At 46.8% G+C, this 24,288-nt stretch overlaps 1 protein-coding gene and 1 long non-coding RNA gene across 2 annotated transcripts in view; both read left to right on the top strand.

Moving 5' to 3' along the window:
- The window catches only part of zanl (zonadhesin, like), a gene marked incomplete at both ends in the record, with an annotated part of 81,781 nt that extends 71,184 nt beyond the window's left edge, over positions 1-10,597 (top strand). Inside the window, 13 exons of the mRNA XM_080521862.1 lie at positions 228-355; positions 855-1,126; positions 1,200-1,408; positions 5,171-5,315; positions 5,447-5,694; positions 5,774-5,903; positions 5,985-6,180; positions 6,385-6,546; positions 6,683-6,813; positions 7,281-7,480; positions 8,361-8,496; positions 9,430-9,579; positions 10,455-10,597. Of these exons, the coding sequence (XP_080377988.1) occupies positions 228-355; positions 855-1,126; positions 1,200-1,408; positions 5,171-5,315; positions 5,447-5,694; positions 5,774-5,903; positions 5,985-6,180; positions 6,385-6,546; positions 6,683-6,813; positions 7,281-7,480; positions 8,361-8,496; positions 9,430-9,579; positions 10,455-10,597 (2,250 nt within the window). The remainder of the gene's footprint in view (positions 1-227; positions 356-854; positions 1,127-1,199; positions 1,409-5,170; positions 5,316-5,446; positions 5,695-5,773; positions 5,904-5,984; positions 6,181-6,384; positions 6,547-6,682; positions 6,814-7,280; positions 7,481-8,360; positions 8,497-9,429; positions 9,580-10,454) is intronic.
- Positions 10,598-11,031: 434 nt separating this feature from the next.
- Positions 11,032-12,500, top strand: LOC308148406. Its single transcript, XR_013937191.1, has 3 exons — positions 11,032-11,126; positions 11,471-11,514; positions 12,291-12,500. It is a non-coding gene; the product is annotated as an uncharacterized lncRNA (long non-coding RNA).
- Positions 12,501-24,288: the final 11,788 nt, after the last annotated feature.

Here is a 24,288-nt window from a genome sequence, read left to right as displayed (position 1 = left end):
ACAGCAGTTTCCTCACCATCCTTCCAAACATTCTTCAGATTTCACACAACTGATGAGCCCTCATCTCATGTTCTTTGTGAAACGGCAGATTGATCTGTATGGATCTGTTTGAAAATGGCTCCAGTGAGCAGATTGGGACTCTTTACATCTGACTGGACTTCTTTCTTGACTTTGTTGGATATGAAACACTGCATGATCTAAACTAAAGGACCATTTCTACCCTTTAGGTTTGTGGCATGTGTGGAAACTACAACCACAACTCCTCTGATGACAACCTGATGCCCAACAACAAGCCGGCCAAGGATGCAATTGAACTGGGAAACAGCTGGAAGTCTGAAGGAGACAGTGATCATGGGTCAGTGCTTCTGCTGCACCGTCTGACTAAACACGACTTCTTATGAAGTACAAAAACAAACCTAAATTCAGTACTCAGTACCACAGACAATCCATTAGGTGTGAAAGAAAGACATTTTATGATATCAAGGTAAATATGCTGATTTGATGGCTGCTGTCCAAAATGGGCCTAAAATAGGTTTTAGCCAACACAAATATTTCAGTATATTCATCTTGTTTTTTTTTATAGAAAATTTAGTAACTGACCAACTAAATTATATTATGTGTATGTACTTTTAAGATCAGTTTTGAATTTCATGGCTAAATTAACGCTGGTACAAATCAGTAGTTACATATAGCACATTCGTGTCTGGAGTAGGCATTTGGAAGTATGAAGGACCAAGTGGTTCTAATTTGAACTGGTAAGCGGTTCCTCATTCTGGGTGCAGCCTGCTTTATCCAGGATCTTAGTACATCTGGCTGAAGGAACTGTGAAGCCTGACGGAGCTTCTCCTCTGCAGCTGTCAGCCTGATACTCGTCCAGACATCCACCCCAACTGCACCGCAGAGGAGGAAAAGCTGTTGGAGGCTCAGTGTGCTGCGGTGATTCTCTCTGACCGCTTCAAGCCCTGCCACGCGCTGGTGACCCCCGATGCTTTTCTGGACAACTGCATCTATGACATGTGCCAGTATGACGGCATGCAAGCGACCCTGTGCGACAACGTGGAAGCGTACGCTCAGGCCTGCCAGAGCGCTGGCGTCACCGTCAGCTGGAGAAACAGCAGCTTCTGCCGTGAGTCACACCGTCACTGATCGGCCCACCTCATCTTCTTGATCTCCATGACACATTCTTCCTCTCCCTGCAGCCATACCATGTCCTGTTAACAGCCACTACTCAGACTGCACTCCCCCCTGCCCCCCCACCTGCTCGGACCTCTTCCCCATCTTCTGCCACCTGCCTCCCACGGCGTGTGTGGAGGGTTGCCAGTGTGACGCCGGCTTCGTCCTCAGTGACAAGACTTGTGTTCCTCTGGACCGGTGTGGCTGTCTGAGCCCAGACGGAGAGTACCATGATGTGAGTGATGCTCTTCCCCGATACGAGATGTGACTGCTGGTTGTTATGGGTAAAAACTCCATCTTGGAGGAAACAATTACAAAGAAATGCTCTTGTTTCTTGTTTTTAAGATAATCACATTTCAATTAGACAAAGATTAGATAAAACATTCACTTCCATATAAGCCCTACAAAATATACATTTTCATATATATTTGAAAATTCAGCTGCATATACAAATACAATTCAATCGGGAGTACAATTTATCAGAGATTTCCATGGTACATCTCACTTTTCGTGGGAGCAAAACTCTTATGTCACCCTCATTCTGCAGGTTAGTTTAAATAGTGTGACTGGAAAAAGATTTCAAAATCAGTGGAAGAGAGAACAAGAGGATCACTGCAGTCATCAATGGGTGGCATTACACTCCTCTACCACTCAGCTCCTGCATCAATAAGTGCAGAGCAACCGGACAAACACGTTTTGAAAAGTCCAACATGTCCAACACAAAAATGGAATCACATGAGACAATCATGAAACGATAGACTCCTTTTTCCCCCCAAATAATCACGAGATTTGTCATGGAAAACAAGTATGATGTGAAGCATGAATATTTGTGGTTGTTACGTCAGTGATGAAAACAAAATGAGCAAAATTCCCCAATGAGAATCCTCTGGTCACATACACATCATACACACTATATTCAGGACCACCACAGTATATTCAGGACCACCACAGTATATTCAGGACCACCACAGTGTATTCAGGACCACCACAGTGTATTCAGGACCACCACAGTATATTCAGGACCACCACAGTATATTCAGGACCACCACAGTGTATTCAGGGCCACCACAGTATATTCAGGGCCACCACAGTATATTCAGGGCCACCACAGTATATTCAGGACCACCACAGTGTATTCAGGGCCACCACAGTGTATTCAGGACCACCACAGTGTATTCAGGGCCACCACAGTATATTCAGGACCACCAGAGTGTATTCAGGACCACCACAGTGTATTCAGGGCCACCACAGTGTATTCAGGGCCACCACAGTGTATTCAGGACCACCACAGTGTATTCAGGGCCACCACAGTATATTCAGGGCCACCACAGTATATTCAGGACCACCACAGTATATTCAGGACCACCACAGTGTATTCAGGGCCACCACAGTATATTCAGGACCACCACAGTGTATTCACGACCACCACAGTGTATTCAGGGCCACCACAGTATATTCAGGGCCACCACAGTATATTCAGGACCACCACAGTATATTCAGGACCACCACAGTGTATTCAGGACCACCACAGTATATTCAGGGCCACCACAGTATATTCAGGGCCACCACAGTATATTCAGGACCACCACAGTGTATTCAGGGCCACCACAGTGTATTCAGGACCACCACAGTATATTCAGGGCCACCACAGTGTATTCAGGACCACCACAGTGTATTCAGGACCACCACAGTGTATTCAGGACCACCACAGTGTATTCAGGACCACCACAGTATATTCAGGGCCACCACAGTGTATTCAGGACCACCACAGTATATTCAGGGCCACCACAGTATATTCAGGACCACCACAGTGTATTCAGGACCACCACAGTATATTCAGGACCACCACAGTGTATTCAGGACCACCACAGTATATTCAGGGCCACCACAGTATATTCAGGGCCACCACAGTATATTCAGGACCACCACAGTGTATTCAGGGCCACCACAGTGTATTCAGGACCACCACAGTGTATTCAGGACCACCACAGTGTATTCAGGACCACCACAGTGTATTCAGGGCCACCACAGTATATTCAGGACCACCACAGTGTATTCAGGACCACCACAGTATATTCAGGGCCACCACAGTATATTCAGGACCACCACAGTGTATTCAGGGCCACCACAGTGTATTCAGGACCACCACAGTGTATTCAGGACCACCACAGTGTATTCAGGACCACCACAGTATATTCAGGACCACCACAGTATATTCAGGGCCACCACAGTGTATTCGGGACCACCACAGTGTATTCAGGGCCACCACAGTATATTCAGGACCACCACAGTGTATTCAGGACCACCACAGTGTATTCAGGGCCACCACAGTGTATTCAGGGCCACCACAGTGTATTCAGGACCACCACAGTGTATTCAGGACCACCACAGTGTATTCAGGGCCACCACAGTATATTCAGGACCACCACAGTGTATTCAGGACCACCACAGTATATTCAGGACCACCACAGTGTATTCAGGACCACCACAGTATATTCAGGACCACCACAGTGTATTCAGGACCACCACAGTATATTCAGGGCCACCACAGTATATTCAGGGCCACCACAGTATATTCAGGACCACCACAGTGTATTCAGGGCCACCACAGTATATTCAGGGCCACCACAGTATATTCAGGACCACCACAGTGTATTCAGGACCACCACAGTGTATTCAGGACCACCACAGTGTATTCAGGGCCACCACAGTATATTCAGGACCACCACAGTGTATTCAGGACCACCACAGTATATTCAGGGCCACCACAGTATATTCAGGACCACCACAGTGTATTCAGGGCCACCACAGTGTATTCAGGACCACCACAGTGTATTCAGGACCACCACAGTGTATTCAGGACCACCACAGTATATTCAGGACCACCACAGTATATTCAGGGCCACCACAGTGTATTCAGGACCACCACAGTGTATTCAGGGCCACCACAGTGTATTCAGGACCACCACAGTATATTCAGGACCACCACAGTGTATTCAGGGCCACCACAGTGTATTCAGGACCACCACAGTGTATTCAGGGCCACCACAGTATATTCAGGACCACCACAGTGTATTCAGGACCACCACAGTATATTCAGGGCCACCACAGTATATTCAGGGCCACCACAGTATATTCAGGACCACCACAGTATATTCAGGGCCACCACAGTATATTCAGGGCCACCACAGTATATTCAGGACCACCACAGTATATTCAGGACCACCACAGTGTATTCAGGACCACCACAGTATATTCAGGACCACCACAGTGTATTCAGGACCACCACAGTATATTCAGGGCCACCACAGTATATTCAGGACCACCACAGTATATTCAGGACCACCACAGTATATTCAGGGCCACCACAGTATATTCAGGGCCACCACAGTGTATTCAGGACCACCACAGTATATTCAGGACCACCACAGTATATTCAGGACCACCACAGTGTATTCAGGACCACCACAGTATATTCAGGACCACCACAGTGTATTCAGGACCACCACAGTGTATTCAGGGCCACCACAGTGTATTCAGGACCACCACAGTGTATTCAGGACCACCACAGTGTATTCAGGACCACCACAGTATATTCAGGACCACCACAGTATATTCAGGACCACCACAGTGTATTCAGGGCCACCACAGTGTATTCAGGACCACCACAGTGTATTCAGGACCACCACAGTACATAGAAACCTTCACAGGACAGACGAGGAAAGATCAGGATTGAAGCCAATAAAATGTTCAATCAGTCATTTGAAGGCACTTTTCCAGAGAAAAACCAACAATTCCACATGAAGAAGCAGAGGAGAGGGAGGAAAGAAAAACTCTTGACAGGAAGAAATCTTTGTAGAACCAAATCTCTAAATACAACTGTGTGTGTTTGTGTGTGTGTGTGTGTGTGTGTGTGTGTGTGTGTGTGTGTGTGTGTGTGTGTGTGTGTGTGTGTGTGTGTGTGTGTGTGTGTGTGTGTGTGTGTGTGTGTGTGTAGGTTGGAGACTCCTGGCTGACAGATAAATGTGCTGAGTCATGTGTCTGTAGTCTGGGTGGTACGATCACATGCACAGATCACAGCTGCAGCTCCAACACTATTTGTGAGCTGGACAAGAATGGAGACCTGTACTGCAAACCCACTCGTGAGTTCACCTCCCTCACACTCTGCATGAGTCTCGGGTCTGACGGCCACAGGACATCCGTCTGAAACCCTTCTGAAGCGTTTGTCTCTGCATTCTGAGCCGAGGTCATTCTGTCGCTTCTTCTTTGGCAGGGTTCGATAAGTGCACCATCTCTGGGGATCCTCACCACCGAACCTTTGATGGCTTCACCCACCACTTCCAGGGTCCCTACACCTACGTCCTCACTCAGTCTCACAACCTGCAGAACTCGCAGGAAAAGCTGGTCGTCAGAGGAAAGAACATCCGGCGTGGAGGCAACAGGAGGGTGTCGTTCCTGGATCAGATGTACATCGATGTTTATGGAGTGAAGGTCCGCTTCCTGCAGAAGAAGATTGTCCTGGTGGGTTCCTCATCGATGAAGAACAGTTTGTGTGTCATTGTGAAGACACTAAATTGAAATCCTCGTGTATGACTCGTAGGTGAACGAGGAGCGTGTGGCTCCTCCTCTTCGTCCAGTCGACGGTTTGACCATCACAATGAACTCCAGGCAGGTCCAGCTCACCACTGCATTTGGACTCTCGGTTGTCTTTGACGGGAACAGTCGTGGAGGTAAAAGACGAAGACAATCATGTTCTCGGGGACTGAACGTGTCAGGCTGATGACTGTTTCCTCCTCACGCCTCCTCATCAGAAATCACACTGCCCAACACCTACAAAGGCTCTGTCAGAGGACTCTGTGGCAACTACGACGGCATCACCAGGAATGAGTACATGAAGCCCGACGGGACTGTGGTCCGAGATCTGAACTCATTCGGCGAAAGCTGGAGGGTCTCGGACAGGCAGGCGGCGTTCCTGAAGACCTCTGACCTTCCCATCACAGTCCACAAGTAGGAACACACTCTTTTACACGTGAACCATCAACTATCCAACTATCAAAACTCCTCCAGAGCAGGTTGTTCAATTGTAAAATTCCAAAGTTTGTGCTTTAAAGTGAAAACCAGACATGGACTTTGGCAGCCTTACATTGTACTGCTATGAACACGTGTGGTAACTTGAGGTCAGACTCACCTCACTGTTTCTCTCCATCTCAGACGAGAGGTGGAGACGGATCCAGACTCAGGATTTCTGACCCCAGAATGCTCTCAAGCCCAGTTCAACCACTACAACAGTGTGAGTCAGTGTGGAGTCATGTCCAGCCCCACCGGGCCGTTCAGCGCCTGCCATACCCTCCAGCCTCCAAAGACCTTCCAGGAGTGAGTAGAACATGTTCCAACACCAGAACACCTTAACACTCCAACACCATGAAGGCCGGAGGCTAACGCTCAGTGTGTGTGTGTGTGTGTGTGTGTGTGTGTGTGTGTGTGTGTGTGTGTGTGTGTGTGCGTGCAGTGACTGTGTGTATGACCTGTGTGCTGAGCAAGGCAGTGAAGAGCTGCGCTGTGCCAGCCTGGAGACGTACGCAGCAGCGTGTCAGCAGGCTGGAGTCAGAGTGGACGCCTGGAGGCAGCAGCTCGGCTGTGGTAAGATGCTACACACACACACACACACACACACACACACACACACACACACACACACACACACACACACACACACACACACACACACACACACACACACACACACACACACACACACACACACACACACACACATTTGTCTGCCACAGTGTTTGTGGCCATTTTAATGCTGTGTATTGTTCCAGCTCTCAGATGTACACAGCTCCAATCTGCTAGTAACGTTAGGAAAGAGTTTAAAGCTTAAAGTTCTCCGGCGCCCCCAGTGGGTGGTCTGCAACACATGTTGAGGATCACTGCTCTGGAGTTTGTTGTTTTTATAACAGTTGCTTTGGCTTGTGTGTGAGACTTTTTGACACCATTATTATAATCATCATATTAAGTCATTAGACTGTTTAAGAATGTATGAATTAGCATTACTTATTGATGATGTTCTCGGTGATGAGCTCTTCTGAACTCCTCCCTTCTAGTCCTCACCTGTGGTGCCAACAGCACATATTCCCCCTGCATGACGTCTTGCCCCTCCTCCTGTGCCGACCTGGCGGCCCCCTCCGAGTGTGACGCCCCCTGCGTCGAAGGCTGCCGGTGCGCCGCCGGCTTGGTGATGAGCGGGGGCCTGTGCGTTCCGTTCACCCAGTGCGGCTGCACCTTCCTGGACAGATACTACCCTGTAGGTGTCACCGGTCACCAGGCTGGTCAGGGCGTCCGCCGGCCTCCTGCTCACCCTCTCTTCTGCCTCCTGCTCACCCTCTCTTCTACCTCCTGCTCACCCTCTCTTCTACCTCCTGCTCACCTCTCTTCTACCTCCTGCTCACCCTCTCTTCTGCCTCCTGCTCACCCTCTCTTCTACCTCCTGCTCACCCTCTCTTCTGCCTCCTGCTCACCCTCTCTTCTGCCTCCTGCTCACCCTCTCTTCTGCCTCCTGCTCACCCTCTCTTCTACCTCCTGCTCACCCTCTCTTCTACCTCCTGCTCACCCTCTCTTCTGCCTCCTGCTCACCCTCTCTTCTGCCTCCTGCTCACCCTCTCTTCTACCTCCTGCTCACCCTCTCTTCTACCTCCTGCTCACCCTCTCTTCTGCCTCCTGCTCACCCTCTCTTCTACCTCCTGCTCACCCTCTCTTCTACCTCCTGCTCACCCTCTCTTCTGCCTCCTGCTGACCTCTCTTCTGCCTCCTGCTCACCCTCTCTTCTACCTCCTGCTCACCCTCTCTTCTACCTCCTGCTCACCCTCTCTTCTACCTCCTGCTCACCTCTCTTCTGCCTCCTGCTGACCTCTCTTCTGCCTCCTGCTCACCCTCTCTTCTGCCTCCTGCTCACCCTCTCTTCTGCCTCCTGCTCACCCTCTCTTCTACCTCCTGCTCACCCTCTCTTCTGCCTCCTGCTCACCCTCTCTTCTACCTCCTGCTCACCCTCTCTTCTACCTCCTGCTCACCCTCTCTTCTACCTCCTGCTCACCCTCTCTTCTACCTCCTGCTCACCTTCTCTTCTACCTCCTGCTCACCCTCTCTTCTACCTCCTGCTCACCCTCTCTTCTGCCTCCTGCTCACAGCTCCAGGACACCTTTGTGACGGAGGATTGCTCCCAGTCGTGTGAATGCACCCCCACCGGGGCCGTGTGCACCCCCGAGGCCTGCCAGGACGGCTACGTGTGCACCATCTACGACCTGCGGCGGGGCTGCCACAGAGGTGTGTGTCTGACCCGCAGGAAAACTCTCTGAGTGTTGCTGTGTCGTCACAATGTCACAACGTCAGATCGGACTTTCTCCAGCGACCAAGGCGAGCGACAGCTTACATCTTTCAGTTTTTAAAACCCTAAAGACACACGACCATTGAAACGTTGGGACACACCGTCTTTTTTCTACATAGGGCTTTTTTTCATTTTCTGACTATTTACATCTGAGATTCTCGGTGAAGTCGTCAATGAATGAATGAACTTGTATGGAATTATGTGGTAAACAAAAAACTCTCAGAATAAACAAGTACAGGTACAGGTACTGGTACTGGTACTGGTCAGGTACTGGTACTGGTACTGGTACTGGTCAGGTACAGGTACAGGTACTGGTACTGGTATAGGTACGGGTACAGGTACAGGTACTGGTCAGGTACAGGTACAGGTACAGGTACAGGTACTGGTACTGGTATAGGTACGGGTACAGGTACAGGTACTGGTATAGGTACGGGTACAGGTACAGGAACAGGGACTGGTATAGGTACGGGTACAGGTACAGGAACAGGGACTGGTAGAGGTGCGGGTACAGGTACGGGTACAGGTACAGGTAAGAGCTCCAGATTCATCATTTATTACACTCACCCATGAAATGCAGAATTTTTTAAGTGACTGTGACAAATTTAGGAGAAAAATGTTACATTATGCATATTTGAGATTTGAAGCTGATTAATGACAATAACGACATCAATTATCTTTAAACATGACACCAGTATTTGATTGGTTACTTCTGATTGGAGCAGCAAAAATCTATCAATTTGCAGAAAATTCCCCACATTTTGTTTCAGTGGTTAGGAAAGGGTTGGGGTTCCTATTGTGATTTGGTGAATTCCTCATTATTGTGACACTTGAAAGAAGCTGAAGAAGTCCTGTGCTGCTGTTGCTTGTTGCAGCGGGCCCCTGCCTGGAACGGCCCTGCCTGAACGGAGGACAGTGTGAGCAGACCAGCAACAGCAGCTACACCTGCATCTGCCCCGACGGCTTCCAGGGCCTCAACTGTGAGGTGGAGATCACAGGAGGGGGAGGAGGGGGAGGAGGACTGGGTGAGTCTGCCTCAGGCTTCTGCTCACATTCACCTCCATCCGTCATACATACATACATACATACATACATACATACATCCATCCACCCACCCATCCATCCATCCATACATCCATCCATACATACATACATACATCCATACATACATACATACATCCACCCATCCATCCATCCATCCATCCATCCATCCACCCACCCATCCATCCATCCATCCATCCACCCACCCATCCATCCACCCACCCATCCATCCATCCATCCATCCATCCATCCACCCACCCACCTGTCCGTCCGTCCGTCCGTCCATCCATCCATCCATCCATCCACCCACCCACCTGTCCGTCCGTCCGTCCATCCATCCATCCATCCCTCCATCCATCCATCCCTCTATCCATCCATCTGGGTAGACAAGATTTGTCGTTTTCCCCTAAAGAGCCACAAAAACCTGTTTTGCTATTAAAATGCAGCGAGCAAAGCTCAAACATCTTCATACATGTTTGCTCTGTTGCCCAAAACTGCATTATGTTACAATTATGAAGTTTAAGGACTTTAATTGAGATCTGTGGAGGTTCTTACAGTTGGGTTTTTTTTAGCTGTCTAGTCCATTTTAGCCATTTCGTCGTCCTCGGCTGCGTTTACATGGTCACTTTTTTGCCAATCAGATTAAATTCTGTCTGAATAAAGGCTCATTTACATGAACAAAATAATCCGAATATTGATCCAGAAGTCCACCGATATCAGAACTGGAATTAAGTTATTATGCTTGTAGTGCTTCTTTTTCATTGTTCTTGAAACTGTAACATCAAAGTTTCCTTCTCTTGGTCAAAGTGGAATCACAAAGAGACGCCTTAGTGCGCCATGTGTCTGCTTCCTGTCCCAGCTCACACTGTACGCAGTCACATCATGACGTCGCTCAAAGCTCCGACTGGAGGAAGGAACCCCATGAACCATGATGGATCGAGCCCCAGACCACACCTCCTCCTTCAGTCCCACCAAATTTTAAATCAGATTGCGCAAATATGATGAGATTGACGTATTTATATTGTGCAAATTCATTCAGGTTGGCATTTAATCAGGTTAAATTTGGCCCATGTAACCACTGTGACTGTACTAGTCAAGATTATTTTCACTTTCTCAGTTGTTTTTAACTGTTTCAACCAAATCCGCCCTTTTATCTTTTTTGGTGAATTTGGCTAAGCTATTTTAGTGTTTTTCCCCCTATATTTTATTGTTAGATCACTTCTCTCCACATGTCAAACATGCAGGGGAACCAGCATCATTGCTGTAGTTACTACAGAGTTCCACGTCTGTTCGACCCTCTTCATGCACGTTAAAGTCACACAATAGAAAAGCAGCTGTGCTTTTGTTTTGTTTTGATTGTGTACAAGCGCCAAATAACAGCTTGTGTTATTGACATTGTGAAACCTGAGTCTGATGAAGAGTGAAACTGTTTTACAGAAACCAAGTGGATCATCCTGATTGGTGTTTTAGTCCCAGCAACTGTCATCCTCATCATCTTCATCACCGTGTGTGTTTGCAAATGCAAAAACAAGTAAGTCGTGTGTGTGTGTGCATGTGTGTGTGTGTGTGTTTGTGTGTGTTCTTCTTTTCCCCACACAGACATCAAGAGGGACTCACAATAGAAGGCTTTAGTCATTTCTGTGATCGTTTTTGTTCTCGCAGCACTCATGTGACCAGTCAGAAAGGAAGTGTTGTTTCCTTCCAGGTCACAGGTTTATATCATTCAGTAGCAGCAGGCACATAGCAGCTGGTGAGAGAACGTTAGTTCTTCATCTTTGTGGAACATTCTTGGGAAAAGTCAGGATTGGCACTGGGAGAGGAGGAGGGTTTCAGTCTGTGTTCATGTACTCATCCACTTCTCCTCTCTCACCTCAGGAAACAGAAGCAAAAGCACAAACAACACAGCATGAAATCCACAGGTAAGAATTCATTCTTGTTGAGGACATAGAACACCACAAAAACAGATCCTGAGTCCGACTTTCACAATCTGAGAAGAACTTATTAGAAGGAAGATATTATTGACTTTGAAGTACATTTTTGTAATATTTCTGATAATAGTAAAGCCCCCACAGTGTTTGGGCTCTTCACCTTCGTAACACATCTTTGTCCTACACTGAATGCACACACAGCATGGCACATAGTCATTTTAAAGCTCAGAGCTGTGAAAAACATGTATTTTGTCACCATGGGGTGGTTAAGATGCATCAACAGAAGTTTTTTGAAGACATCCAGTCACAATTTTAGCACATGTGGAGATTTATTCTGACTTCAGAAATTTTCAGGTTAAAGGTAAATAGTTAAAAAATTAAGTTCCCTCCCATGTTGAGAAATATAATGTAATTTGTATTTGACTTTCAGACTTACTTCAAACAGTCAAGCAGTAGTTCTAGAAATACTTTGAAACAGTACCTAAGCATTGAAATCTCCATTTACGCCATTTACTTAATGGATATGAGCATGCAGCGAGCGATGCAGGACTGTAAACACCAGTACAAGTTTGGCTGTTTCATTTCACAGTGGTACATTTAGAACATAAAATTTGACTTAAAGAATGTATAGAAGCCTGCAGACTGGACTTTCAGTACAACTGTACCAAAGGACAGACCCTCCAGTGAATGCACTTTAATGAAGAATCTGTCTAAACATGCCTGTGATGCAGTTGTTGAAAGATTCCTAAATATGTTTTCTCTTGTAGATGTTCCTTATTCCAACATGGACGAAGAGAAAACAGACAAAGTGACACGTATGTGAGGACAAAGCTCTCCTGAAGCCGGTTCCACAACCCAAATAAAACTGGATTAAACGAAGGAAATACTTTTTTGTGCTGAAGAAGTGACTATTTAAAATAGTGTTTAAGTACGTGTGCATTGCCTTTTTAACTTATACTTTTAGAAATGTCTTTAAATCAAATGTGACCTGTAATTATCATAATGCAATTCTTTTTGAGCTTCCAGTGTGTTTTCAGAATAAAATGCATGCAAAGAATCTGAAAATGCGTTTGCCTTTGTTTAAAAAAAAAAAAACCTTGGGTCTGGGAGGAGTTGGGGGAGGCTGTGGAGCAGGACTACCCACATGGAAAGAACCTATATGAGGATATATGCACATATATGAAACCTATATGCAGCATATATGCACATATATGACAATATATATGCTGTATATATGCACATATATGCACATATATGACAATATATATGCAGCATATATGTGCATATATGTGCATATATGCACATATATGACAATGTATGGGCTGCATATATGCACATATATGACCATATATATGCTGCATATATGCACATAAATGCTGCATATATGCTGCATATGTGACCATATATATGCTGCATATATGCACATATATGCTGCATATATGCACATAAATGCTGCATATATGCACATATATGACCATGTATGGGCTGCATATATGCACATATATGACAATATATGCTGCATATATGCACATATATGCTGCATATATGACCACATATATGCTGCATATATGCACATATATGCACATATATGACAATATATGGGCTGCATATATGCACATATATGACCATATATATGCTCCATATATGCACATATATGACAATATATATGCTGCATATATGCACATAAATGCTGCATATATGCTCCATATATGCACATATATGACAATATATATGCTGCATATGTGCACATATATGCACATATATGCTGCATATATGCACATATATGACAATATATATGACAATATATATGCTGCATATATGGAAAGTCCCACATGGACAGAACCTATATAAACATATATGTTTTAATATAGGTTTTGATATAGGTTTTGAATATATGTGACATATATCAAATTGGCCATTTTCCTATATTTTATGCACATATATGGACCTATATGCACAGATACATTTTTATATATATATATATATAGCTCAGGTGGCAAAGCAACGGACTGGTGCACGGGAGACCCTGGTTCGATTCCCGCTAGGGTCACTGAGCAAATAACAGCATCCAGTGTGGGCCCACATGGAAAGAACCTATATAAAGGTTAGGATATATGTGGCATATATAAAATTGGCCATTTTCCTATATTTTATGTACATATATGTGTGCATACATGGGCACATATAGGTGTGCATATATGGGAACATATAGGTGTGCATATTTGTGCATATATGGGCACATATAGGTTTGCATATATTGGAACATATAGGTGTGGGTATATGCGCATATAGGTTTGGAATATATGTGACATATATAAAATTGGCCGTTTTCCTATATGTTATGTACATATATGTACATATATGTGTGCATACATGCGCATATAGGTTTGGAATATATGTGACATATATAAAATTGGCCGTTTTCCTATATGTTATGTACATATATGTACATATATGTGTGCATACATGCGCATATAGGTTTGGCATATATGTGAAATATATAAAATTGGCCATTTTCCTATATGTTATATACATATATGTGTGCATACATGCGCACATATATGTACATATATGTACATATATGTATATAACATATAGGAAGACGGCCAATTTTATATATGTCACATATATGCCAAACCTATATCAAAACCTATATTAAAACATATATGTTTATATAGGTTCTTTCCATGTGGGTATTGGTTGGCCCCGAGGAAATTCTGGCCAACCGTCGAGATTCGTTCATTACCCAAGCTCAAGTCACCGACGTAGTTGTTAAACTCTTCGGTGGCAAGGCACCGCGAAGAGATGAGATTCGCCCAGAGTTCATTTAGTCTCTGGATGTGCAGGGACTGTCGTGGCTGACTCGTCTCTGCAACATCGCGTGGCGGGTGGGGACAGTACCTCTGGACTGGCAGACCGGGGTGGTGGTCCCTCTCTTTAAGAAGGGGGATCGGAGGGTGTGTTCCAACTACAGAGGGATCACACTCCTCAGCCTCCCCGGGAAAGTCTATTCCAGGGTACTGGAGAGGAGGGTCCGGCCGTTAGTCCAACCTCGGATCCAAGAGGAACATTGCGGTTTTTGTCCTGGTCGTGGAACACTGGACCAGCTCTATACCCTCCACCAGGTTCTCCTGATGGTGGAACACTGGACCAGCTCTATACCCTCCACCAGGTTCTCCTGATGGTGGAACACTGGACCAGCTCTATACCCTCCACCAGGTGCTCCTGATGGTGGAACACTGGACCAGCTCTATACCCTCCACCAGGTTCTCCTGATGGTGGAACACTGGACCAGCTCTAATACCCTCCACCAGGTTCTCCTGATGGTGGAACACTGGACCAGCTCTATACCCTCCACCAGGTTCTCCTGATGGTGGAACACTGGACCAGCTCTATACCCTCCACCAGGTTCTCCTGATGGTGGAACACTGGACCAGCTCTATACCCTCCACCAGGTGCTTGAGGGTTCATGGGAGTTCTCCCAACCAGTCCACATGTGTTTTGTGGATCTGTTAAGGGCAGTTTGGTCACTGTACACCTGAGGTCCGTTTCACGAAGCAGGTTTAAGGATTACCCCAGGTTATTGAACACCGAGTTGAGGGAAATGCAGGATTTTCCGTTTCACAGCAGGAGGTAACTCCAACCAGAGGAAGCGGGGTAACTCCAGCCTGTTTCACAAAGCGGGGTAACGTCAACTCTCGGTCAGTTACCATGGCAACAGACGCTCTAGAACTAACCTGGTCGGGAGCAGGTATTTGTCAGTGAACCTGGAGTTTTGCTCTGGCTCCGCCCTCTTTCAGACGGACACGGGATTTCATTTCCTCATTCAGCGGGGGAGTTTTGGAGAAACAGTTCTGCAGTGCCTTATTCCCGAGGCAAATTAGACGTGAACTGTGTTCCCTCAATATGGAATGTCCTTTTGATAATGATCCGATTGATGAAGGCGCAGCATTAATTCGCCCAGAATTTAATATTGACAGACAGATCATCATCAGACCATAGATGTACTGGCATTTCCAGACACCTTCCTTTTTGAGCGGTACGTTTTACTGCAGAGACCATTATGTACATCCACAGTTTAATCGCTCTGTACATTAGCAACATCACCAGCTGAGCCTTGCCCTGACGTCATAGCAGAACATTGTGCGTTTCCTCGCAAATGTCAGTTTTCTGTACAATATTGGAGACGCAGAGCACCTGAGTAAGGCCACTGTATGCAGCCCATCAGAAAGGTGTGCCGGCCCTAACAAGGTTTTTAGCAACTTTTGTTGTTTTCCCTGGAGAGAAACCTTCAAGAGTCATCAAGGAGGAGTTCCACAGGATTGCAGGTGAAGGATGAGATCCATTAAATAAATATTAAATAACATTCTGTTAATGATATTGTGCTGCAATCTTAGAGTGGGATTAGTAATTTTCCTGTCTTTCAGGATTCCCAAATGTGATAGGCTGCATCGATGGAACGCACATCCCCATCAAAGCTCCTTCTCACAATGAAGCAGATTTTGACAGGGGTTACCATGACAACCCCGGCTGCTGACCCCTTACCCAGACCCTGAACCAGGCCCCCAACAGAACTTCCACCGGGCTCACTGCAGGACAAGAGCCCGGGTGGAGATGACCATAGGCCTGCTGAAAGCCCGTCTCCAGTGCCTACGTCACCTCAGGGTGACCCCTGAGAGGGCCTTCATAACACCCTGCCCTACATAGAAAGGACCCTGCCCTACGTAGAGAGGACCCTGCCCTACATAGAGAGGACCCTGCCCTACATAGAGAGGGCCTGTGATATTATAGTGGCATGTGTTGTCCTTCATAACACCCTGCCCTACACAGAGAGGACCCTGCCCTACATAGAGAGGACCCTGCCCTACACAGAGAGGACCCTGCCCTACATAGAGAGGACCCTGCCCTACATAAAGAGGACCCTGCCCTACACAGAGAGGACCCTGCCCTACATAGAGAGGACCCTGCCCTACGTAGAGAGAAGCCTGCCCTACGTAGAGAGGACCCTGCCCTACATAGAGAGGACCCTGCCCTACATAGAGAGGACCCCAATGATGATGATGAGCCCATTGACTTGTCAGCTATGCAGGATGTCAGAGCTGTCAGAGACACCATATGTCATCATCACTTCGGGGTCTGACCAGCACCAGCACCACCACCACCAGCACCACCACCACCGCCACCACCCCCACCACCAAATAAAGACATGATGCACAATTCATTTGGTCTTCTTTATTTCCTACAAATACAAGAGCGAGTTTAGTTAATGTAGTTAGTTGTTAGCATAATTCACCTGGGACTGTACACCCGCCCTTAACTTGTGCTCCAGTAGTTCTATTTCCACATCTGCCTTTCTAATCTGGTGGTCCAAGAACTGCATTTCCTTAGCAGTGTTTTCCATCTTCTGGAGCAGGTGGAGTCTATAGATCTGTTTTACAGATAACTGGGAGGACATAAGGAGGACATTCAATGATTACAGTTGGACATGAATTCCCCAGAATGAACCTCTGGTGTTTACTGAACATCTGTCTCACTGTGTCAGTCCTTGCAGTGGATGTTGAGGGACCCTCCTGCTGCTGCCCAGCCAGGCCCTGTTAAAAATACTGTGTCAATACTTCAGTGTAGACAAAATATCACTCTTTATTCCACCACAATGTTTCAGAAATGTAAACAGGATGAGAACTATCATACCTCTATAGGCCTTTGTGGATCCTCCTCTGTAAAGGCAGCAGACAGGGTTTCCTCGTACTCTTCATCCTACATGAATATGTTTCAGTATATTTAAACTACCATTTTGCAAGATCTTTGGAGTGTTGCCTACTTACAAGGTCTGTTGTGGCATGAGGGGGTCCAGCAGGCAGAGAGCACCATCCCAATCTGTTGGGTGACAAAACAAAGACATGATGGGGAAATAAAGATGAACAAAAGGAGGCTTAAAGAGATATATAGGCCTCGGCATATTATATATTATGAAGGAAGTGGTATCTTGAGGGGTGAGCTCTGAAGAGGAGCTCCTCCAGGGATTCCCTCAGCCACTGGCCTCCCAACATTCTGGCTTAGGGCTCCTCTGCCTCTGTTAAAGGTGGAGGTGCTGGCCCACATCTGCCTTCTTTCTGTTGGCTGAGTAAAGTCTGCGTTAGTTTAGCCGTAGTTATTTGACAGCACATGATATGGGTGAGAAGACATTTATGTGTTTGAAAACAGCATTATGTTGGAATAAAACACCTCACAGTCAAATGGCCACTTGATATTTACTGTACAATGTCACACATGATCGAAATTACGTTAAGAAATGTATTGATTAACAATTAAATTAGCAGCGGTCTTACCCGATTGGACAATGTTTTTATATTTCACTTTCAGCTGCTGCCAAGAGGCTTCTCCCCCGCGGAATTGAACCTAAAAGAAATAAATTAATAAGCTACCATCAAGCAGTATTCCCTTGCAATAATGTTGCGATGACAAAGACGTTTGAACTTACACATTCACTTGAGCAGCAATCTTCTTCCACGCCGCCTCCCTCTCTTTAGCAGCCGCTGCAACGTTGCATTTAAAAAAAAAAAAAAAGTCCATATTCGCCATATGATGTGATCAATACTTCCTGCTCCACTGGCGTCAAAAACTCCGCCCTCCACGTCTCAGTTGTCATGGTGACTGGTTGAATCGGGGCTCCATTGATGCGGTCTTGTTAGAGTCGTGGTGCACGCGCTTGACTCCAGGTGAAACTACTCTGAGTTCATCAAACTGATCATAATCCAGTGTTGTGGAACCGAAAACTCAGTGTTTTCTGTCTCAGTGTAACTCAACTCAGAGCTCGGGGTTAAGCTCAGGGCTTGTTAAACCTGCTTCGTGAAACAGACCCCTGGAGTAGTAGTTTGGTTCACATTACCAGCAGTAAGTCGGACCTGTTCCCAGAGCACGTTGGCCTCCAGCAGGTCTGTCCTTTGTCACCAGTTCTTTTCATCACCTACATGGACAGAATCTCTAGGCACAGCCAGGGGCTGGAGGGGGTCCGGTTTGGGGACCACAGGATCTCGTCTCTGCTTTTGCAGATGATGTGGTTCTGTTTACTTCATCAAACCTGCAACCTCCACTGGGTTCCAACCACACCCAGTGTACAAACCACACACACACACACACACACACACACACACACACACACACACACACACACACACACACACACACACACACACACACACACACACACACACACACACACACACACACACACACACACACACTTTCGATAAGATATGCTGCTGATTTGGTTTTCTGCTATTGTTCCTTCAATCATCAAAATCATGTTTTTGTTTTTTGTTTTGTGTCGTTTTGTTTTTGCGTTTGTTATCATTGTTGTTGTTGTTTTTGCTAATTTTGTTAATTTTTTTGCCTACCTGCTGATTTATACTCTTGCTAGAAAATCATGTTCCTGTCTAGATGGAGTTGCTCAGGCTGGTTTAATCTAGAAAATCATGTTACTGTCTAGATGGAGCTGCTCAGGCTGGTTTAATCTAGAAAATCATGTTACTGTCTCGATCAGGGGTGGGCAATCCTGGTCCTGGAGGGCCGCAGCCCTGCAGGTTTTAGATGTCTCCTCACATCAATACAGCTGACAGCAATTAGTGGCTCCTTGTCAAGCTTTCTGCAGAGCCTCATCATGATAACAGGTGAGTTTGAGCAGGGAGACATCTAAAACATGCAGGACTGCGGCTCTCGAGGACCAGGGTTGTCCACCCCTGGTCTAGATAGTACTGCTCAGGCTGGTTTAATCTAATAACAGTTGGAAAATATTTGGATCACTGTGATAATATATGTAGCACTATGTTGTCCTCCACCCACTCCCCCACCCCCCACTCTCGCTCTCTTTCTCACTCTCTCTCTCTCTCTCTCTTCTTAATCTGCTTTCTCTTTGAGCGTTCCGCCGGTCGTGTATGGCAGCCATGCCAACTTCTAATAATGACAGCAACAGGGGGAGACTCTTAGTCTCTTCCTGTTGTAAGAGCAAAAACTGTGGTGACATCAGAAGCTGTCAATCTCATCATTTTGTCTGCACAAGCTGCTAAACAAGACAAGGGGAAAAAAACAACAGAAAAAACAAAGTCTTAGCTCTGCAGTGTCTCTAACCACGGTGCCACCTGCCCTTCTGTGGCTGCTGAAGCTGAGCAGCCAGGTGAGGGAGGCCTGATCAGTCCAGAGGGTGAAACAACGGCCCTGCAGATACGGCCTGAAGTGCTGCAGAGGCGCGACCGCAGCCAGCAGCTCCCGTCGCATTACAGTAGCTCTCCTCTAGTAGGACACATAAAAACGCCATGACACCTAAACTGTAAACCCAACACGAAGTCAGCCATTTGGCGTTTACTGTCTAATTCTAGTAGTGAACTTCTCATACAGGGAAAAGTTGAGAGATCTCCAACTTGGACTGTCTCTACAACAGTCATGACCATGGCAGCCTGCCAAACATCTGATGGATCTGTAGCTCTCCTCTAAATGGTAAATGGTCTAGATTTATATAGCGCCTTCTAACCACACTGAGTGCAGTCCCAAAGCGCTTTACATATCAGCTCATTCACCCATTCACGCTCACATTCACACACCAATGGGACAGAGCTGCCATGCAAGGTGCTAGTTGACCACTGGGAGCAATTTAGGGTTCAGTGTCTTGCCCAAGGACACTTCGACACATAGACTGGTGTAGACTGGGATCGAACCTCCGACCTCTCACTCTGAAAGACGACCACTCTACCACCTGAGCCACGGTCGTCCCTCTACATGAGGGAAAGGAGGGGGAGTGAGGAACCTCTGCTGAGCAGATTAGAAATATCACATTTTTGGTACTGTTGTATGTGTGTTATATCGTATCTCCCCCATCTATCCCTCTGTCTATCTTCTCCTCTCCTCTATCCCCAATCTATCCCTCTGTCTATCTTCTCCTCTCCTCTATCCCCAATCTATCCCTCTGTCTATCTTCTCCTCTCCTCTATCCTCAATCTATCCCTCTGTCTATCTTCTCCTCTCCTCTATCCTCACTCTATCCCTCTGTCTATCTTCTCCTCTCCTCTATCCCCAATCTATCCCTCTGTCTATCTTCTCCTCTCCTCTATCCCCAATCTATCCCTCTGTCTATCTTCTCCTCTCCTCTATCCCCAATCTATCCCTCTGTCTATCTTCTCCTCTCCTCTATCCTCAATCTATCCCTCTGTCTATCTTCTCCTCTCCTCTATCCTCACTCTATCCCTCTGTCTATCTTCTCCTCTCCTCTATCCCCAATCTATCCCTCTGTCTATCTTCTCCTCTCCTCTATCCCCAATCTATCCCTCTGTCTATCTTCTCCTCTCCTCTATCCCCAATCTATCCCTCTGTCTATCTTCTCCTCTCCTCTATCCTCAATCTATCCCTCTGTCTATCCTATCCTCTCCTCTATCCCCAATCTATATTTCTGTCTATCCTCTCCTCTCCTCTATCCCCAATCTATATTTCTGTCTATCCTCTCCTCTCCTCTCCTCTCCTCTACCTCTCACCCCAACCAGTCAGCAAAATGCCGTCATCTCTAAGTGTCATGACCTCCACCTCTGGCGCTGCCTAGTGGCAGCATTTGTTCCCTTCCCCCTCAGGGTAGGGAACAAATTCCCCCTCCCCCCTCCCTCCTTTCCTAACCCCAGGTGGGTGTGTTGTGGAAACTAGAAAGAGTCTCCAGCATAAGCGCTAATTCAAGACAGGAGAGATTCGCTCAAAACCCACAGAGGAAACACACAGAGACAACGTTGATTTGAGCTCGTACGAGGGGGCGTCACGCCGCTGGGTCTTGCACGTGCTCACCAGTCAGCCACGATGACAACTCCACTGATCTGCCCGCCTCGTAGGGTTTTTATTCATTTCAACAGTAGGCGGTAACAAGTCATGCAGTGATAGCTCAGTTTCAGTTTGCTTATACATTAGGAAGTGGTTATGTGGAGAAGCTGCAACCTGGTCAAAGCGCGTTGAGTAATTAGGCTGACCAAACATGAATAATAGTCGCATGAAACATTACAAAACATATGATCAAGACAATCTTTTCGTATCACCGTAACAGTGTGCTGCATGCTGTGAGGTGGAGGAGTGCAGTGCTGATTACCTGAGGTCACTCACTGCAGTAGGGTGTGGTTTCTCTCAACACCTCTCTCTCTATAAAGCTGGCATCAGATGAAGACTTGGCGCCAGACCGTATAACTACCTACAGTTAGTGGTACCTTGCTCTGCCTTGCCTTGCCTCAGTCTGTTTTGTTCCGTGTTAAATCTGTCTCTCCTCTGCTGCAGTTCTGGACCCACCCTTCTGCACCGAGCTCCTGCATGAGACTCTGCTCGTTGGCCCATTCCTCCGGCTTCAAGACTCCCCGACAGCCGTCCTTCAGGCTGCAGCACAACAAGACTCCCCGACAGCCGTCCTTCAGGCTGCAGCACAACAAGACTCCCCGACAGCCGTCCTTCAGGCTGCAGCACAACAAGACTCCCCGACAGCCGTCCTTCAGGCTGCAGCACAACAAGACTCCCCGACAGCCGTCCTTCAGGCTGCAGCACACGCCACCTCCTGTGGTCTCCAGTGTCGACCATTCATCTCTTGCTGCTTCACACCAGGCTGTGTGCTCCTCAGTCTCTCGCTGGGTCCTTATAGTTTGTTTGGGTGGTTCCTTAGCCTGTGTAGTGTGTGTGTTTATTCTGGGGTTGTGTGTTGATGGGTTTAGTTTGTATTTTGTCAGTTAAATCTGTAATTCTGGCTCTTTAGAGTTCTGCTTATTTGTGTTTCTGGTTTGTGTTCGTTGCCACGTCCTTTCTTAATAAAGTGCTCTGAGAGTATTCCTGGATGCCATTTCTGTCCACACCTGAGTCAGAGTGTGAACCGTGACAGTGAGTCTGGTTTCTGCAAAGGTTTCTTCCTGTTGGAGGGAGTTTTTCTTTCCAGCAGTCACAATAAATCTGCTGGTCATGTGGATCCTTTGGGCTTTTCTCTGTTAAAAGCACCGAGGAATGAATGACTGTTGTATTTGGTGCTATATAAATAAAGTTGAATTGAATTGTTAGATCTGGCTGGCTAGGGATCTGGCTGTAACATAAGACAGTCAGAATGGTTTTTAAATTGGATAAATTAACGACAAGAAAAAGGATCTTTTTTCTCCCCAGCCTTCTCCAAAACCTTCCGTCCACACGTCACTATGACCACGGCTCATGAGGCTTCAGGGCTGTAGTACACATGCCAGGCCTTGAGGGGCGCTGTGACTTCACGGACCGCGGGAGGGGGAGGAGGGGGCGATTACATCTTTTTTCCACAGTATAATTGTTTTTGCCGACTTTGTTGTCCACAACCTGGGGGGGGGGGGTGGTCGGCACGAGCCAGCATTTTAAAATTTCTAAAACCACCTCATGATAGGCCAGAAACATCTGGTTTAGGTGAAACCAGGTTCCAGGTGTGGATGACAGGCCGGAAACATCTGGTTTAGGTGAAACCAGGTTCCAGGTGTGGACGACAGGCCAGAAACATCTGGTTTAGGTTAACCAGGTTCCAGGTGTGGACGACAGGCCAGAAACATCTGGTTTAGGTGAAACCAGGTTCCAGGTGTGGATGACAGGCCGGAAACATCTGGTTTAGGTGAAACCAGGTTCCAGGTGTGGACGACAGGCCAGAAACATCTGGTTTAGGTTAACCAGGTTCCAGGTGTGGACGACAGGCCAGAAACATCTGGTTTAGGTGAAACCAGGTTCCAGGTGTGGATGACAGGCCGGAAACATCTGGTTTAGGTGAAACCAGGTTCCAGGTGTGGACGACAGGCCAGAAACATCTGGTTTAGGTGAACCAGGTTCCAGGTGTGGACGACAGGCCAGAAACATCTGGTTTAGGTGAAACCAGGTTCTTGGTTTAGGTCAATGCTTCTCAAATGGTGGGGCGCGCCCCCCTGGGGGGGCGTGGTGGGGTGTCAGGGGGGGCGCGAGGCGGGCGCGACTTTCAGTATTAGTGTCTTTATTCATGCTTGAAGGATTAAAAAAAAGGGCCTCCAGCCACTAGGTGGCAGCAGTGCTCAAACTAATCAACAGGCTGCCTGTTCAGCCAGTAGAGTAGAAGAAGTACTACACATGAACACCGGTGTGCAGAGCTGGAGGAGGAGGAGGAGGAGAGGTGGAGAAGTTTCTGACAGGAGTGAAAAGAAAAAGGATGAGGCGTCAGAGGAAAAGAAAACAGGTGAGAGTAAACATAAAGCTAGTAAGAGCAGGAGATATGACGATGCTACATCGCCCTTGGGTTTACCGTGAACACGTCGGAAACCAGGAAACACCCGTTTGTGTTTTAAGCCTAAAAACTCTGGCAGCGGAGCATGAAACCAAATAAATGAAGACGGCACCTGGAGACCATACACCTGGAGACCATACACCATACACCTGGAGACCATACACCTGGAGACCATACACCATACACCTGGAGACCATACACCTGGAGACCATACACCATACACCTGGAGACCATACACCATACACCTGGAGACCATACACCTGGAGACCATACACCTGGAGACCATACACCCGTTATATCAGTAAGCCACTGGAGTTTTTTCATGGTAAACTCCATGAGTATGGCCAACAAGCCGGTCATTTTGTCAGCGCGGCATCAGTAAACAAAGAAGCCTGTTAGCTCTTACAAAGTTGTCCACCACATCGCAAGGTGCATAAAACCTCACACCATAGAGATTTATTTTGATAATCAGGCGATTGTATGCAGAATGCTGGTGCCAGCAACTC

Source organism: Blennius ocellaris (assembly GCF_963422515.1).
Source record: "Blennius ocellaris genome assembly, contig: SCAFFOLD_74, whole genome shotgun sequence".
Taxonomy (NCBI): Eukaryota; Metazoa; Chordata; class Actinopteri; order Blenniiformes; family Blenniidae; genus Blennius; species Blennius ocellaris.
The sequence above is the reverse complement of the archived record's forward strand: the minus strand, read 5'-3'. Positions and strand labels throughout refer to the sequence as shown.